Source organism: Pimephales promelas, chromosome 12 (assembly GCF_988280905.1).
Source record: "Pimephales promelas chromosome 12, fPimPro1.hap1.1, whole genome shotgun sequence".
In the NCBI taxonomy this organism is placed as follows: Eukaryota; Metazoa; Chordata; class Actinopteri; order Cypriniformes; family Leuciscidae; genus Pimephales; species Pimephales promelas.
In genome coordinates, this window is record NC_142780.1 from 30760879 (window position 1) to 30778533 (window position 17655).

Below are 17655 nucleotides of genomic sequence, written 5' to 3' on the forward strand. Positions count from 1 at the left end.
TTTAGGCCATCAATGTGTACTTACATCAATGTGTACTTAATTTGGACTTCTCTGTGCATGCTCTTTGAGGTGGTGACCATAGACCTCCATTATATGAATGACAGACAAGAACGGTTTGACCTAAAATATCAAAATTGAAACTACTGTGGAAACAAAGACACCTACATCTTGGATGCCCTTGAGGTAAGCTAAAACTAAATTATTTTAGAATTTTAGAAAATATTTTAAAATCAATTTCAAAGTGAACTATCCCTTTAAGAAGCGACCCTCGCGTTTCATTCAGAAAATGTAAAAATATAGTGTTGTTATGGAGCATGTTTCTTTGTGTTACACTTTCACAGATGAGCGACACAACCAACTAAAATCATTCATTCAAAACAAATAGGGAGGGAATTGTCTCTCTCTCTCTCTCTCTCTCTCTGGATGATCAGAGAGGCATCGGGCTGATAGGCTCCCACCACCACACTGCCGGAGTTTAAAGCTCAGCATTTTCTTCCGGAAAGCCCTAACTGGTCTATGATGCCTCTTTTTGTATGCGCTTGCCCCCATCGTTGTGTGACTGACCCCCTCAGCCCTGCTGGCTGCCTGATCACAGGGACCGTTTATTACCGTCGTCCCTACCGCTCTTATCTTACGCTGCCAATGCTCATTTCCTTTCCAGATTGAAATGCAAATGTGAAATTTAATGATAAATGCATTATCTGATAGGTGCTGATAACTCTGATTCGCGGTCAGTATAAAATACACACCCCAGGGGGCTCACCGGTGCCAACTTGCCAAAATCCACTTTCTTATAAATGTACGTACCTGCAATAAATTCTGGAGGTCATATGCATTAAAAGGGGAATCATATTTTGTGTATTCTGCGATGTGATGCCACGGCTAAACAGTAATTGCTGCCGTTGCTATCTTGTTGGATGTATTATCCATCACTTTGATGAAGTGACTTTTAAGAAGTGCAAAAAAGACAGATAAAACAGATTTTTTTTTCTACTGAGAGACGGCGAGGGAAAATCTGCATGGTAAGGCGAGATTCTTGGGAAAGAAAAGATATCTGTTTTTACGTCTGTTGTGTGCTCTCTATTGAAGCTTAAAGGGATAGTTTATCCAAGAATGAAAATTCGATCATAGAAGTCGTCATCATATCATGTCATTCCAAGACCGTTTGACTTTCTATCGTCTGTGGAACATAAAAGGAGAACATTTGCAGAATACTCGTGCAGCTTTTCCCATATTTTGAAGGCATACATTGCATATAGCGCATACAGTACGACTCATGTGATGTATTTCGTGTCTTCTGAAGATATATGATAGCTTTGTGTGAGGAACAAATTGAAATTTAAGTAATAATTTACAGAACGTCTTTTTCTCCAATATAGGTCTGAAATCTCAAATTGTTTATTATGTTTCTAGCATATGGAATTGGCACCTTTGAGTCCAGACCTTAAAGGAATAGTTCACTTTAAAAAATAAAAAAACCTTTTGCTGATAATTTACTCACCCCCATGTCATCCAAGATATCCATGTCTTTCTTTCTTCAGTCGAAAAAAAATTAAGGTTTTTGATGAAAACATTCCAGGATTTTCTCCATATAATGGACTTCAATGGGAACCAAATGGTTCAAGGTCCAAATGAGAGTTTCAGTGCAGCTTCAATAGGCTTTTAATTACACCAAACGATGAATAAGGGTCTTATCAAGCGAAACGAACTGTCATTTAAAAAAGAAATAAAAAAGCTTAAGTTTTATAAGCAGAAATGCTCGCCTTGCACTGTTCTGTGATGCACGTTTGTACCTCTCCTGTTCAAACTCGTTCATCAAAATGAACGAATCTTTTTTCGAGTCATGACTGGTAAGACCCTTATTCATCATCTGGTGCTGTTTAAAGCCCTTTGAAGCTGCACTGAAACTCTCATTTGGACGTTGAACCGTTTGGTTCCCAATGAAGTCCATTATATGGAGAAAATCCTGGAATGTTTATCAAAAAACAAAAAAATTCTTTTCGACTGAAGAAAGAAAGACGTGGACATCTTGGATGACATGGGGTTGAGTAAATTATCAGCAAAAGTTTTTTTTTTAAAGTGACCTACTCCTTTAAATTCATAGAGTCTTTTGGATGTGCTGGAGGACATTTTACAGAGTTTTGGACTCTTGCATTGGCAATACAAGATCTTGACGGAAATAACATCACAACATTTATTTTCATCAAGATTGGAAAATAGCATGCAAGTCATATGTACTTTTACTGTGCTGTTATGGTGTTTTTATATGTCCTTTTTGGAGCTTGGTCACTGTATGCTTTCATTGTATGGAAAAGACATTCATAACATCTCCTTCTGTGAAAGAACCCCATTCAAATGGACAAGCAACAAGAGAGTGAATGGGAACAACAAACCAATCTTTAAAAAATGATTTAAAAAAATAATCAAACAAATATATATATAATAATCTAATTTCATAAAATGTATTATCAGGTGCATTATAAACTGGTACACCAAGTTGGCAGCATGCTAAAGAAACCTTGAGAAACAAAATATAACTGTGCTCCATTTTGCCTTCTTTCTTTAGTAACACACTGTCACTGAATCAGTGATCAAAAGCAGGACCACGTCACATTTCAACATGAGTTAGAAAAAAAACCTCTTCGTAATTCAAGAGCTCATTAAGTCTTCAGAAACAGCGGAGACTTTTACCTCTGTCGGGTGGCCTTGTCAAGGATATCTTCAGATGTCCTGCTATTGAGCGTCTGAAATCCCCTGATCCCAGATGGATTCATTTAAAACGTGTCATAATGAGCTGCTTACAAGTGATTACTGGCCGCTAGCTAATGGGCTAAACGGTTAAAGGAGGGCCAGGAATGATCGCATGTTGGATTGGACCTCCATATCAGAGGGCCACTGCAGACTTTTATTCCTTTCTGATATTGTTGTCCAGTATATCACCAATCCACTATGGATGTGGACCAATAGGTGCTCAAACCAAGACCCAAAACTCAAAAACAATCTATATTCTTGGTTCATTTTGTCTTTATATCTCATACATGTGACTATATATTGCAAATTTACTTGAATGCCTGATAGAGAACTTATTTATCTATTTACAACCTATTTATGATTTCAAATCTTCTGCACATTGATTCCTTTTCACAATTCCTTTGTCAATCAAAGTGCGTGTTCGTTTTACATAGTCAATAGAGTTTATTTGACATCAGAGCCAGAACCACGATTCACTACTTACTAATGCTAAGCGCATTGTATTAGGGGGAGGAACATTCTCATTCTAGAGAGTTTTGATTTGACAAAACTTTGGATACACCTCTGAGTGCACGATAATTCATCAACATATTTGGTAAGTTTTTCTATGAATTAGAAAAAGTTATAACAACATGTTTTAGATCGCTTTAACTCATCCAAATAAGTTAAGCCACTCTCAACTTTTTTAAGTTAATGTAATTTAAGTTAAAATAACTTAAACATCCAAATTAATTGTACTTGAGGCAGCAACTTTTTTTACAGTGGCTAAAAGTACATTTTGTCCATATTTGAGAGTATACTAGGATATAGATGACCTCAAAGTCTACAAATTTGTAAAATAAATTATATATATTTTTTCCAATAATTGGAGATTTGAAAAGGGCTTCCAAAAGGAAATAAAAATGAGCATATCGCCTGTATAGATAATGAGTGTACCTAAAAGTTAATTTTGTCCATATTCGAGAGTATACTAGGATATAGATGACCTCAAAACAAATTTGTAAAAATAATAATAATACATATTTTTTTTCCAATAATTGGAGATAAAAACAAGCATATTGCCTATATAGATAATGAGTGTACCTGCTAAAAATTAATTTTGTCCATATTTGAGAGTATGCTAGGATATAGATGAAGTCAGTTTACAAATTTGTTTAAAAAAAAAAACCTATGTTCATTTTTCGAATAATTGGAGATTTGAAAAGGGCTTCCAAAAGGAAATAAAAACAAGCATATCACCAGTACAGTATAGATAATGAGTGTACCTGCTAAAAGTTAATTTTGTCCATATTTGAGAGTATACTAGGATATAGATGACCTCAAAGTCTACAAATTTGTAGAAAAAAAACAAAAAAACAATTATATATATTTTTTCCAATTATTGGAAGTTTGAAAAAGGCTTCCAAAAGGAAATAAAAACAAGCATATCGCCTGTATAGATAATGAATGCGAGGTAAACATTCGAGATATAAAGTCACAAATACAAGACAAAGTCAAAATATAACAAACAAATGCACACTGACAACCAAATGATGCACTTACGTGGACCGTCCCATTCCTCCGGCTCCAGAGGGGGGTGTCTGGTCTTCTCACTTTCTGTTTCCATCTCAGTCTCTCCTATTTCTCTGTTGCCATTCTCCTCCCCTGAAAAACACAATAGAAAAAGAAAATATTTGTACATTTAGTAGAAGCATTAAGCATATATTAGTTTATATTTTCAACAGCTACACATCACATTGACACTTCAAACTCTTTTGTGCTAGATAGATAGATAGATAGATATAGATAGATAGATAGATAGATAGATAGATAGATAGATAGATAGATAGATAGATAGATAGATAGATAGATAGATATTTGTGCATTGGAGTCACACTCTGGGTTTAGCCGCTTCATGAAAGCGTCTCAGCGACTCTCTAACACAGCAGAACGGCCTTCACCATGGTCCTCAAACACACACTGGTCCATCCAGATGGGTTAATCTAAAGATCAAATTCTCTCGCCACGGTGCGTTTAAGCCAGTTAAGACGTGGTTCACTTCAAAGGCAGGCAGTAAACATGGCCAAAAGGATCGCAGCTTCTTGCTTGCCTCTGCACACCCGGGCGAAAGGAGAGGGCCGCGCTGCCCTACTTACTGCACATGAGGTCATTCTGACCTATTTTCCCTGCATGCGAGTTCCTGCTAGGGCTCAGCTTTTTTTATTCATTCTGTCCTCCTCACTCTCCCGCTCTCTATTTGTATTGTCAGGCCTCGAGAAGCTCCTTAGCATACTCATTGAGCATTACCATAAGGATAACAAAAGGCAATATCAACAGTTCCTTTCCAGTGTAGTGAGTTTGGGAAGGCAGCGAGATAACATTAAAGGCTCTACCTTGATCTCCGGCGAACATGTTAAGCCCTGTAACGAAACGTCTTGGAACTGTTTAATTACCGCTCAGGAAATGAAGCTACAAGATGATTCGTTAATTAAGCAGTGATTAAGGATTTTCTGCCTTCTATCTAACACCGTTCGCAATGCATTTTAAACACAATCGCCAAGGCAGCCTCACAGGGAACAAGTGTCACGGCAGCTTGATGAAGTTTCTTTCAGGAACATGGAGGGAATCTGCTGGGAAAACATCGGGCCAAGCAGGTAAAGTGTGACAGAAAATACCTGCATAAACATGCAAGAGAATATAGTTCTGACCATTTTTTTCCACGTTTCTTTATCACTTTTGCATGCAATTGTCAGAAAGCAGATAAATAACATGGTCAGACCCAGATATCTGCAACCAAAATTCCCATCTCAAAATGTATTAATTCAGAAGACTCTTTCATTCAAAGTGACTTACAAATGAGAATAATACAAGCAGAGGCAATTCATCTGACAATACAAGCAGACAGTGTAATCATAACAAACAGAACAGGCTAGTTAGTTGGTTAGTTAGTGCTCCTTGTAAAAGTCCATTTTCAGTTGTTAAAGATTAGAGTATGAAACCATGTGACCAGCCATTTATTTTAAAATACACTACTGTTCAAAAGTTTGGGGTCGGTAAGATTTTTTAAATGTTTTGGAAATAAGTTTTTGGGAAAAAAAACAGCAACAAAGGGAAATATTAATACAAATCAAAATAACCGTTTTCTATTTTAATCATTTAAAGCAAAGCTGATTTTTTTCAGCATCATTACTCCAGTATTCAGTGTCGCATGATCTTTTAGAAATCATTTCTAATAGTTCCCACAGGCAAATTAATGTCACGTGACCTACCCGGAGACGCCATCTTTGAGGGCATAGTGTGTTTAGAAAGTTTTATCAGAGAATGTCGTTTTACAATCAAAATTTATTTTTGTTTATGTTACGCAAATCATGAGGAGACAAAGTGAAATAGATTATAAAGAGACTATTAAAACAAGACAGAGAGAGGTACAATGCGAACATTTCATTCATAAATGGTGTGGATCCGTATGCAGTAACGAAGGAAGCGCTGAACACTGATTATGCAGCTGTGTCTCAGATAGAGTATTTTCATGTGTAACGTTACCTTTATCTGGTATTAGCTCGGAGTCTGTGAGCAATTCTGAGCCTGGAAGTCACTGGAGGCGTACAATCAGATTGCCGAGTGTTGGTTTGGTGACGTTTATCATCATAGCGAAGTAGCATGATGCTATGTTCTGACAAAAGCTTAGTCTTCTCACATCCATGGAGGCTGATGAGGGGTATACTGTAAAATCCCGATTTAACTGATCCTCCGGCATGATTTTGTCATCCATTGACCCATCAGGAGATGACCATTTTCACTTTTTAGCACGAAACTCATTTCACTTCTTCTAATGTTTTGCCCTCAGCAATGGCGCCGGCTCGGCAAATGCCCGTATGTTGTTGTTCTTCTTCTTTTAGCGTTTTATGGCGGTTGGCAAACCAGTTAAAAAGGTGCATTTACCGCCACCAACTGGACAGGAGTGTGAAGCGTCAACAGAGTTAAGCAACTTATCAATATATTTAAAAAAAATCCCTTAGATAGCTAATTAAAGCACTATACACCCTTTTCTCTTTCTGTGCGTTTTGAAATATGCTATCTAATGTCAATGTATTAATACCTAGACCTACGTATTCTAATGTTTAAATAAAATTGCTTCTTTCTCTGTTGTATCCTGAGCACTGAATCAACACATGCTCAACTGTTTCTGACAATCCACATTTATCACAATTCCCCGATTCTCTTTTCCCAATGGTAAACAGCAAGTAATGAAGTCCTGTATGCCCTATTCGCAGTGTTGGGGAGTAGTTAACTTCAAGTAGCGACGCTACTAACTTAACTACATTTTTCAGTAGCTTGGCTGTAGCTCAGTTGCTTTTTAAACAGTGTAGCTTTTCCAGTAGCTAACTACTTACAGCAAGTAAAGCTACATTGCGTTTGTCGAGCCTGCGCAAATCGACGCGATGCAAGGATATTCTTCTTCTCGTTAGATTACAAACTAATTTTTTTTGCCATTACCGCCACCTGTTGTTTAATCACGCGTCTTGCGGCTAACGGTTCACTGACGTACAGAAGTGGGTTGACAGTGACACATCCATATTATGATTATCCATGATGGAGCAAGAGGTGACGGCAGATTTGGATGATGGAGAAACAACTAAAGTTAATTACCCATGGCCTTATTTGTCCAAGTTCAATCGGTATTTTTGAGAAAATGTTCTAAATGCAATTTATGTTGAATGTATATTTTGTTCTTGCAATGTTGTAGGCTATTTGTTGCAATTTTGCACTTTTGACAAACAGTCTGCGATATTTGAGTGTTGTGTGTAATAAAACAATACTCTATGAAATCATAATTGTATTGCATTGTTTTAAACACTAAATATTTTAATTAAAACATTCATCAGACACTTATTCAGTTATTTATAATATATAATTTATAGCATGTTATAATAATAATATGTAATATAATATTTATAATATGTTGTTCAAAAAGCAAAAGTAGTTTCAACGTAGCTAGCTACTTTTTGATAGTAACTTGTAGTGTAGCTAGCTAATTTTCCAAAAGGGTAACTTGACTGTAGTTTAACTACTTTAACGTACGAGTAGCTTGTAGCTTGTCAAACTACAGTTTCAGAGTAGCTTCCCCAACACTGCCTATTCGAAGCCTAGACAGTATAGCCCGTATGTTGTGACGTCATGCGGGAACTATGTATATGCTGACTTGCTGCTAAAGAAAAATTTCTTATTATTATCAATGTTGAAAATGTCAAATCTAATGTAACATAACACTTCTTTACAGTCACTTTATGTATATTTATACATAATACACATTTATGCATATGAATATTTAGTGTCCTTTCTGAATGAAAGCGTTAATTTGTATTCATTTCTTTTAAAAAAAACCCTTTGTGTTTGACCATTTTACAAAGTCATTTTTTGTTTTTTTTTCAGAATAAGAAACAATTTCACTTAACTGATTCAAATAATGTACAGTATTTGACATAAATGGACATCACACTGTGGGTTTTTATATTGCTTGAAATACATGCCTTCTTTAAAATAAATAAAAATCCCCAGGAGATCACTTCCATAGCCTACTTGACCGGTCGGCGGTCACTCATACTGTATTTGCTCTCTTTTGGTGATGAAACAAACTCCAATTTTACCTTAAAATGCATTTATTTAGCAGATGTGTTTAAGCAATTTACAAAATAGTCATCAAATCATAAGATGAACTAGAATTCAATAGTCAAGACAATGCCAAGTTTAACATATAGCTTAGATTACAAAAACTCTTCAAAACACAACTGAACATATCTTTAGGGAGCCCTTACAATATATCTGTCATTAGCTTAGCAACATGCTAATGCCCACAGGGAGGGTCGATATTTGTGTGACGGGTGTGAATGACTTTTGAATGAATTGCTGCCTGTGAAAACCATTTTAAATCAGTCACTTATGACAATTAGGATGACGCCTGTCTTTGCAGACAGTGGACAACTCACTAGGGTTTAGAAAAGAGCTTAAAACTGTGTCAAAAGAGAAATGGACAGACATATGGTTTACGGCCCTTCAGCTCACTGGTCTAAAAAAGAAAAAGTGAATGCTAAGAGATTGATCTGGGCGCCAAGATGTTGTTTGCATGTGTGCGTTCATCCAGGAATGCATATGTCAGACATTGGGATAGAGTTAGTGAGAAATCTGCCAGTCGGATCGCAGCTCCTCGGCTCTGTCTAATGGTAGCGACATCCATGCGGGTCAATAAGCTTATAGGCGATTTACACAAACAGCTCCTGCAGCAAGGTAGACACAAAGTCATATTGGCTTTTTTCTTCCTCTCAGCATTGTTCTACCAAGGAAGCCCTTGAAAATGTCAATCTGGTGAGGGTGATTTTAAGGAGATCTGAGCTTTCTAATCCCAATAAACTGGAAGAGAGTGGCAGAGAGAGAGAGAGAGAGAGATCAGACCAATATATTGTCTAGATTCTGAATGACCACACACAGAACTACACAGGATAATACACAGATTTACACAGACTCAGTGCAGGAAATGCAAAAAAAAGAAAGAAAAGGTAAAGTGAACAGATTAAGTATGCTAATGGTTAACATACTGTACCGTACAATCCTGTGGCTAAAATAATACACTAAATATAGCTTATCGCTCTCATTGAAAATAAACTTTATATTCGTTTGTATTATTTGTATTATATCGTACCATGGTAATGTGATTTTTCTTTTATTTTTGGAGGATGAATATTTTTCATACACTTTGGAAAACCCTGATAGATGAATATTGAAATCATAAAAAACATAAAAACAGCAGGATCAATTGTTTTTGGCTGCCATCACGATACCTCTTATTTTTCAACACAATTCCTCTATTGTGATACAATCAATTCCTGAAGAATCCACCCGACTTTTATCATTCAATATCTCGTTTCATTCTGAGAAAACAACGGATTGTGAAGTAAAATGGGTTATGAATGCCATATCGTGCTCACTTTGAGTAGCATAGTCCAACGCCATCACTGTACCACCACAGAACTTTGGGTATCATTTATCAAGAGTAAAACAAATCTACAGTACACCTTTAAAAAATGCTGGGTTGTGTTAACCCAACTTTGGGTCAAATATGAAGAAAACCAAACGTTGGGTTAAAAATGTCATTAAAAAAATTAACCCAATGGCTGGGTTTCCCCATATTTGACCCAAAGTTGGGTTAAAACAACCCAGCATTTTTTAAGTCTGTTGTTAGTAATTTCCACATTTCTGTACTCCCTGTGTGGATGTTTAGGCATAAGAAAGATTTCATTGCTTGTGAGAAAACCGGCTCTAGCTATTACATGTACAAAATTGCCTCGTTGAATTGTTTTCTAATAATGGGGACTTTTGAATTATGTATCCTGTGTGTTTTGAAGATAAAGTGCTAATTTTGTTATGCTTGGTGATGGGTGGCCACTTAGGAAGCCAATATTTCCCCTCCATTTAAAGCAGAGGTAATTGAGGACTTTATAAAGTGAACTGTTGTTAAATAAACAGATTTGCCTGTAAAACTAAAGACAGCTGTGCAACAAATGCTCAAACTAAAGTCCACAGTTTCGCTTTTCCGCCCAATAATCTGCAGTGGCACGCGGCTTTCGGAAGCTGATTACAATAAAAAAAAAAAAAATTCCAATGCCTCCAGTGCGGACAAGAAAAAAGGAAAATAACCCAGCAAAATCCCACCCAGCACCCCGGTGGAGTGTGTGATTAGTGGAAGGCCTCGGCACTATCTCTTTAAAGGCCCATAAATTCCCCATCATTACAGGAACTGGCTGTGCTCTCTTCTGGCTGCTGCTGGCCTGCGTTATCTCTCCGTGCGATGCCGTCTGGAGTATGTAGATCTGGCCTGGCTAGATTGTCATACTTAACAAACATTAATGAATGATTTCCTGCACAGAGTCAAACGGGGCTAAAGGGATGTGTCTTTCATCTTATCGCTGCACAAATGAGCATTTTTCCATATTCTCCACGCTTTACCATCAGCGGCGGGAGAAATGTATTGAAAAGATCTTTCTGCTGCCGAAGATCCCGATTAGCGCGGGAAACGGCACAAAGAAGAGCGTAATTAATTCTACTGCGCACTGTTTGCTGGCTCGCGTCGCAAGTCCGCCCGGATTCAAAGGATTTGTTCATAAGTGGCACCTTGCTACGGGCTAAAATGACTCATAATTATTCAAGTCTTTCTCCGCCGCGATATGATCGGACCAGAATGGAATCTCAATGCTGTCATTTATATCAATTAATTTATATTGAACATGTTTATGCTGTGGCTTTCGTGAGATGTATTGTCGTTAGCAAGGCCACAGAGTAACACTCGCTATTGAGTCTTTTGCAATTCGGGAAAATCAGACCACTCCGTGTAACTCCAACTCGACTGCTCCCAGAAGAAGCATTTACAGGAATGGAAAAACACTGAAGCAAGGTCAAATTTCACAATTTCTGTAAAACTGGTGGAGAAAAAAAACAACACCAGCATTCTCACAATTATAGCAGCGAGTGTGACAGCGGCTTGTAAATTTCAGTTTGAAACTTGTTCGCAAGCGCAGTGCCCATAAATGTGAAATTGACCGTGAAAAGGGAGTTGTTTAGAGGGGGGGCGCTTCAATTGTCAAGGAGACAACAAGGTTGTCTCTCTGGACTATCAGGGGTGCCTTTTTTCTCTTTATTTCCCTCCGTCTCCTATTTCAAATAAGGAGGCCCGTCTCTTTCAACAGGCCTCAGGTTTCATGTTTATTCACGTTTGTGCGCTAGACTCACCCCATTCATCGGCAGGGACTTCATTTCACAGTTCGCTCTGCTGTTTCGAAACCATTTCGTATGAAGCCATTGACGGAAGCGTCTCAATCATTTCATGGTACATGAGCGCGCGACGATGCGACTGAAGCCGAGACCCTCTCCAAACAGTTTAGGATCGCCGCAGAGAGGAACCCCTCTGCTGTTTCAGGGTATTTGGTTCCACCGAGGCTGCTGGGAATTGAAATGAGTGATGTGCAAAGAGTCAACGCTTCAAAAAGATTCACTGATCACAATGCATGATGGTTCTTGTGAATTCTTACTGTTATAAACCACTAGATGTTTTTTTTTTTTGATACTATGATAGTCATTAGAGAGTATCAATATACAGTACAGACATCGGTGTTGGACTTCGAATGTCCAAGCTACAGTCTTAAACAGTCAAAGACAAATGTTAAAGGGATACTCCACTTTTTTTTGGAAATAGGCTCATTTTACCACTCCCCCAGAGTTAAACAGTTGAGTTTTACCGTTTTTGAATGTATTGAGCCATTTTTTTTAAATATTTTTTTTAATATTTTTTTATATTTAGAAGAATATCAGTAACCAAACAGTTTCTGATCTCATTGACTTCCATAGTATATATATTTTTTTCCCACTATGGAAGTCATTGAGACCAGAAACTGTCTGATTACTGATATTCTTCTAAATATCATCAGAAAATCGGCTGAATGGATTTGAAAACGGTAAAACTCAACAGTTTAACTCTGGGGGAGTGGTAAAATGAGCCTATTTCCAAAAAAAAGTGGAGTATCCCTTTAAATTTAAAAAATATTTAGGGAAAACATGACCTACTGTAATAATTCTTAAAAATAGTAGAGCAAACAGAACATCACAGAAACATACAGTACAGTGTAACTTCAATTTGATGGCGGATCCAGAAAGATTCAAATGCAAATAAGGTGTGGCCCCTTTAAGAAAGGTTCAAGGGCAAATAAGGTCTGGCCCCTTTAAGAGCTGTGCGCTACTTGTTGAACTATCGGCAGTATTGTATTGTATGTGCCGTGTGCCACGAACAACCCTTTTATTGTCTATGCGAACGTGGGTAATTCCTGTTTGATGCTAGTTTTTATCTTATTTCGTTTTTTAAGTAACGAGTACACGAGTTCGATTTGGGAATAAAGCGCGAGATGCCAATCGCCTCCGTGAGTCTGTCTGGCCTCTGCATGCAATAACTTCAGTTGTGTGCTATCCCTATTCTTCCTGAAGCAACGTGTTGTTAACTTTAGTCTACTGTATATCAGTTTCACCTGCCATCATGTCTAACGGCTCGCTTTCAGGATAAACTTTCCGGGACTGCGCAACTGGGTTATAGGTTGCCAGGTTGAGGTGACAAACGGGTTGAAATTGTAAATGGTGTATGGATTGTGTGAATAAAATGCATTTAATCAAATCTGGCAACTGGTCAACATTAGACAAACATATTGGTTCGATTATTCATAAGGGAGTTTGGGCCATGCAAATTACGGGAGTTTCCCGGGAGAAATAACAAACCGGGATGGGTCCGGGAGAAATCTGGGAAAAACAGGGGTGTGGACACTCAAACATTGTGTTCATCCGCGCTGTGCCGTGTCAAGGGTGTTGAAGTACAACTCACATAAAAAAGTTGATAATTCCGCGAATGACTGCAATTGCAAATTTCGAACAGAGATGGCGACAAAGAGAAAAAAATGCAACACTGCAGCTTTAAGGAATCTGAAACATTAAGAAGAACCATTAAATACATTATAATTCCCATCCCTAGCTGTTTGGGCTGCAGATGTTTGGATCTTCAGCCTTAATGACTATAGGGATGGGAATCGTAAGGCATTTGCCAATTCTGATTTCCCTTAACAATTGGTCCGTTTCATTTCAAACCATGAGCCGCAAGGTGCCACAGACTCAGACTCAAGCAAATGGGTGATACTTTGCAGGCGTCCAACGGCCTGACCTTTGTAAATTTAAGCTGATTTGCTACTTCACCGTCGTCCGATCAAAGTTAATAAGGGCTCGGTGAGTTAATGAAGACGGGCGATTCCTCTTTTTGTTCAGACAGCTTTTTAATACCTATTATAGGAAGAAACTTTTAATGGAGGTTTTAGGTTCTCCTGACAAGCCAGTTGTCAGCGAGTGACGACAAAGATACACGACCACTGAACTACGAGCCAGTCGTGGAGCAACCGCCTGCCAGCTAGGAACTTCACACGGGAGACCTTATTCTTCAAAACAGATAAAGGAACAGGGACGAGTGACTGCTTTTTAAAGCTCTGGCGTTTGACTCCGCTTGGGCTAATTACAGCCCGCCATCTCATTTGAGAGGGTTTACTTAATCAAGAGAACCCTCTCTGCCATCCTATAGCCGAGGAATAACACACATAAACCGTTTAATGCCACCAGGATTGCGTTCGCCGTCAATTCACAGCACTTCTGCATAAGTGGAGTGAATTTAAGCCACTCAGACGCTGGGCTAAATGCGCTTTAAAGAGATCTAATTGAGAAGAGGATCAGAGGGAAATGAATACACCTGATGAGCTTGTACTATGCATTAACAGGAAGAGAATGGGAACTTGTCCGAAGACTTCGAGGCCATGGAAGACTTAGAGCCAAATTGGGGCGGATAGGGAGCTTGAGAAATCTGACGCAAACCCCCTCGCGTAAGACGTAGGGAAGATTACCAAAGCATCTCGGAAGTAAAAGAGTTGACATTTTTTGACCACTGTTGGTCTTCCTTTTAGCAAAGCCTTCAAAAGTTTCAAAGGAATATTAGAGGAGATTTGCTAAAACTTGGTGGTACAAAAAAGGCCATCGAATGGCTTTGGTACAAGTAATCAAAAACTGCGTTGAGAATGTGACATACAAAATAGTACTGTGACTGTGGTACTTCAATATTTACCATGGGACTGATGCTATTTCCAAGAACTCATTTTTTCGCAATTAATTTGTAAACAGAAGGAACGACCTTGGGATCTTTTAAATAGTAATTGAATTGAGCATCTGAATACTGTATTTTATCCTTAGGGGAATCTGAATAAAGCTCCACAAACAAAAAGTAAAGCTGCATTCATCTGCAGGGCTCATTCAATGAAGCAGCGGGAAACAAAAGCACATATGAAGATTTTCAGTTGACCCCGAAACAAAATATTGCCAAACTGCCATTATTTCTGAGGTTCACACATGTCACGCCTGTTACACCTTTACGAGAAGAACAAAAGGAAAGTCATTAAAACTGAGCCCACCTTGTGCAAGACATAAAAAGATTCAGCTCCTCCTTGTTTGAAATCCCTCTGGGCACAGTGGGTTTTAAAACGAAGCGTAATTTAAAAACATTTCTCTTTGAGGTGGAGGGACATTCATTATCATTATTGAACAGTGAGGGAAGAGTAGGGTATCCAGAGGAGGGTTTTTTGGGGAGTGGATGAGATTGCATACTGTATGTGTTGGGGGTCCAGACAGCCTCCTAACTTTGAACTAAACACAGTGCAAATTAGTCGGATGTGGCCAATACATAAAAGGAATAGAAAGATCACTAAAAAGGAGGTTGGCACAAACTGAGTGAACTGGCACATGACAGACATTAGGCCAAAACCCAACACATTTCAAAAGTGTTGTCCTATATAGGCTCAACACTGCGGAAATAAAAGTTATCCGAATCACCCTGCAAGATTCTGCTCAAAATATTCCTTTACCATGACTCTCCAGGCAATTTACGCTACTGTTCAAAATTTTCATTTGACTGTTTATAAAGCATCTGCTGACCAAGAGTGCATTTGATGGATCTTTAGGGTCACATGATCCTTCAGATATCATTCTAATAAGCTGATTTGGTGCTCAGTAAATATTTCTTATTATTATTAGGGGTGTCAAGCGATTAATCGCGATTAATCGCATCCAAAATAAAAGTTTGTGTTTACATAATATATGTGGGCGCACTATGTATAATTATATTGTATATATATAAATACACACACATGCATGTATATTTAAAATATATATAAAAAATATTTATATTAATATATAATATAAATTATACATAAATCTATATACAGTATATACATGAAAATATTTCTTACATATATACAAGCATGTGTGTGTATTTATATATATAAAATAATTATACACAGTGCACCCACATATATTATGTTGTTTGTTTTGAGGAAATAATGATATTTTTTATGGGATTCACTGATAAACAGAGAGAGTTCGGCACTTCTTTGCTGAGTAAAATATTCTTATTTCTTAAAAACTGACTTTTGAAGAGTAGTGTATGTCTATATGGTTCTTAAAGGGACAGTTCACCACCCTAAGAAAAAAAAACATAAAAAAACATGTATAAATTCATCCAGGTTTGGAACAACATGAGGGTGGGTAAATGATGATAGAATGTTTATTTTTGGGTGAACTATCCCTTTAAGTGATGAAAGCTCAAGTATGTTTCACTCCCCATGGTAAGTCCTGGCTGGAACATGACTAAGGATAAGCCAGCGCACTGGTTGCCATTTCCTAGATCAAACTCCTCTTTTCAGGTACATAGTGGGAATTGGATATCAAAGGAAGTCTATCTAAACCTGGACACTGAGGTTTCTGGAGATTTTCCCAAACCTCAACAAGCAAAACGGTGTGTGTTCCAGCTTTGGTCTAAAACACACATCAAACCCGTAATCAGAGACAAACTTCAGCTGGGAATCAATTAGCACAACCGAATTTCATTGAATGTTACGCCACAATTTGTTTCACCAGGATATACTCTGTGATGAATATCTTAACACTTGTTTAGTTTTTTAGACCTCCTACATGAAAGATAGCACTACACATGGAAGTAGAAGCGTCTGGAATGGCTGACCTTTGCCGCAGAAGTATTCCATGTCCTCACAGGTGAGGTTGTCTGGCTCAAAGTCAGCAGGAAAGCTTTCCTCTGCTGAAAACTCATCTTTAGCTGTGAGTTCATTTGCGTCTGATATGCACTCCTCTTCTTCCTCTTCCAAACCTCCATCTAGTGGACCTACACACAGAACACATCAAAATTAAATTGTGAGACGCTGCACAAGAAGGGACACTTACATTCAAACGCAACACGTCAGAAACATGTACACGTGAAAAACGATGCCACCTTTTGGAGATAACTCATTTTGGCCACGTTCAGATATAGAATAGAATGCATCCTTTGTGAAGATGGCAATCCTATAATGCCCATCTTCACAAACCAAAGTCCCTTTCAAAGAAAAAAAAAACGTATGTTCACTTGGCGGCCATTTTTGCAACACCTCTGGCCAGCTACTTCGGGCATCCGTGTGGAATTTTGGCCACTTTAATTACGTAGTGGAGGGGGAGGGGCTAAAAGACTGATGCACAATGACCTAATAATACAATACACTACACGGTTGAGTACATGGTGCATAAGTACATAGTATATGTATAGTAAGTTCATAGTGTATGTTGCGTCATTTAGGACACAACTCAAGTCCTACTTGAACTCACATTAAAATAACAAATTTCAAATCAGCAATAAAATCTGACATGAACTAGACCAGCCTAAGCATGCGTCTCAGAACACCAACTGTTTATAGCAACCGGAGCTTTTAAAGGCAACTGCAGTGACACAATGACATTACCAATCGGCGATTGGCTCTTTTATTTAGAAGGCGGAACTTATTCTGACATATTGAGGATTGCACTTTCTCCCAAAGATGTACCATCTGAAATCTTTGGGAAAAGCCCATCCAAGATGGTGCACTCTAAACAATGCTGGGTTGTTCTAACCCAAATTTGGGTAGAATGGACAAACCCAAATTTTGGATTAAAACTGTAATTTCAAATCTGAACACAAATTCAACTTTCACTTTCAACTGTACATTTTTAATTGCATTTTTAACCCAACATTTGGGTTTGTCCATATTTGACCCAAATTTGGGTTGAAACAACCCAGCATTTTTAGAGTGTGGTAAAAGCGAAAGAATTCTCAATAAGTTATCATTCATTTAGAACTTATAAAAACAATTGAATGAAATAAAAACTCTATTCATTCCAATATTTGTGTGCTTTTGACTTTTAACCTTATTACAGTATTTCATTGTTCACTCACTTAGCAACACACTTCCATCAAACTATTTAAATAAATTTTGGATCAAGTCT

General features: G+C 37.9%; 1 protein-coding gene across 3 annotated transcripts in view; it reads right to left on the reverse strand.

The window, feature by feature from the left end:
• zfpm2a (zinc finger protein, FOG family member 2a) overlaps positions 1–17655 on the reverse strand; it is a 176582-nt gene that overhangs the window by 107409 nt on the left and 51518 nt on the right. For 2 of the 3 annotated variants that reach the window (XM_039650840.2, XM_089117939.1), the window contains exons 2-3: positions 16367–16525; positions 4294–4395 (exon numbers count right to left, since the gene is read on the reverse strand). In XM_039650840.2, the coding sequence (XP_039506774.1) occupies positions 4294–4395; positions 16367–16525 (261 nt within the window). Of the gene's footprint in view, positions 1–4293; positions 4396–6273; positions 6455–16366; positions 16526–17655 lie in introns of those variants that run through there. The other variant, XM_089117940.1, reaches the window with a different exon arrangement.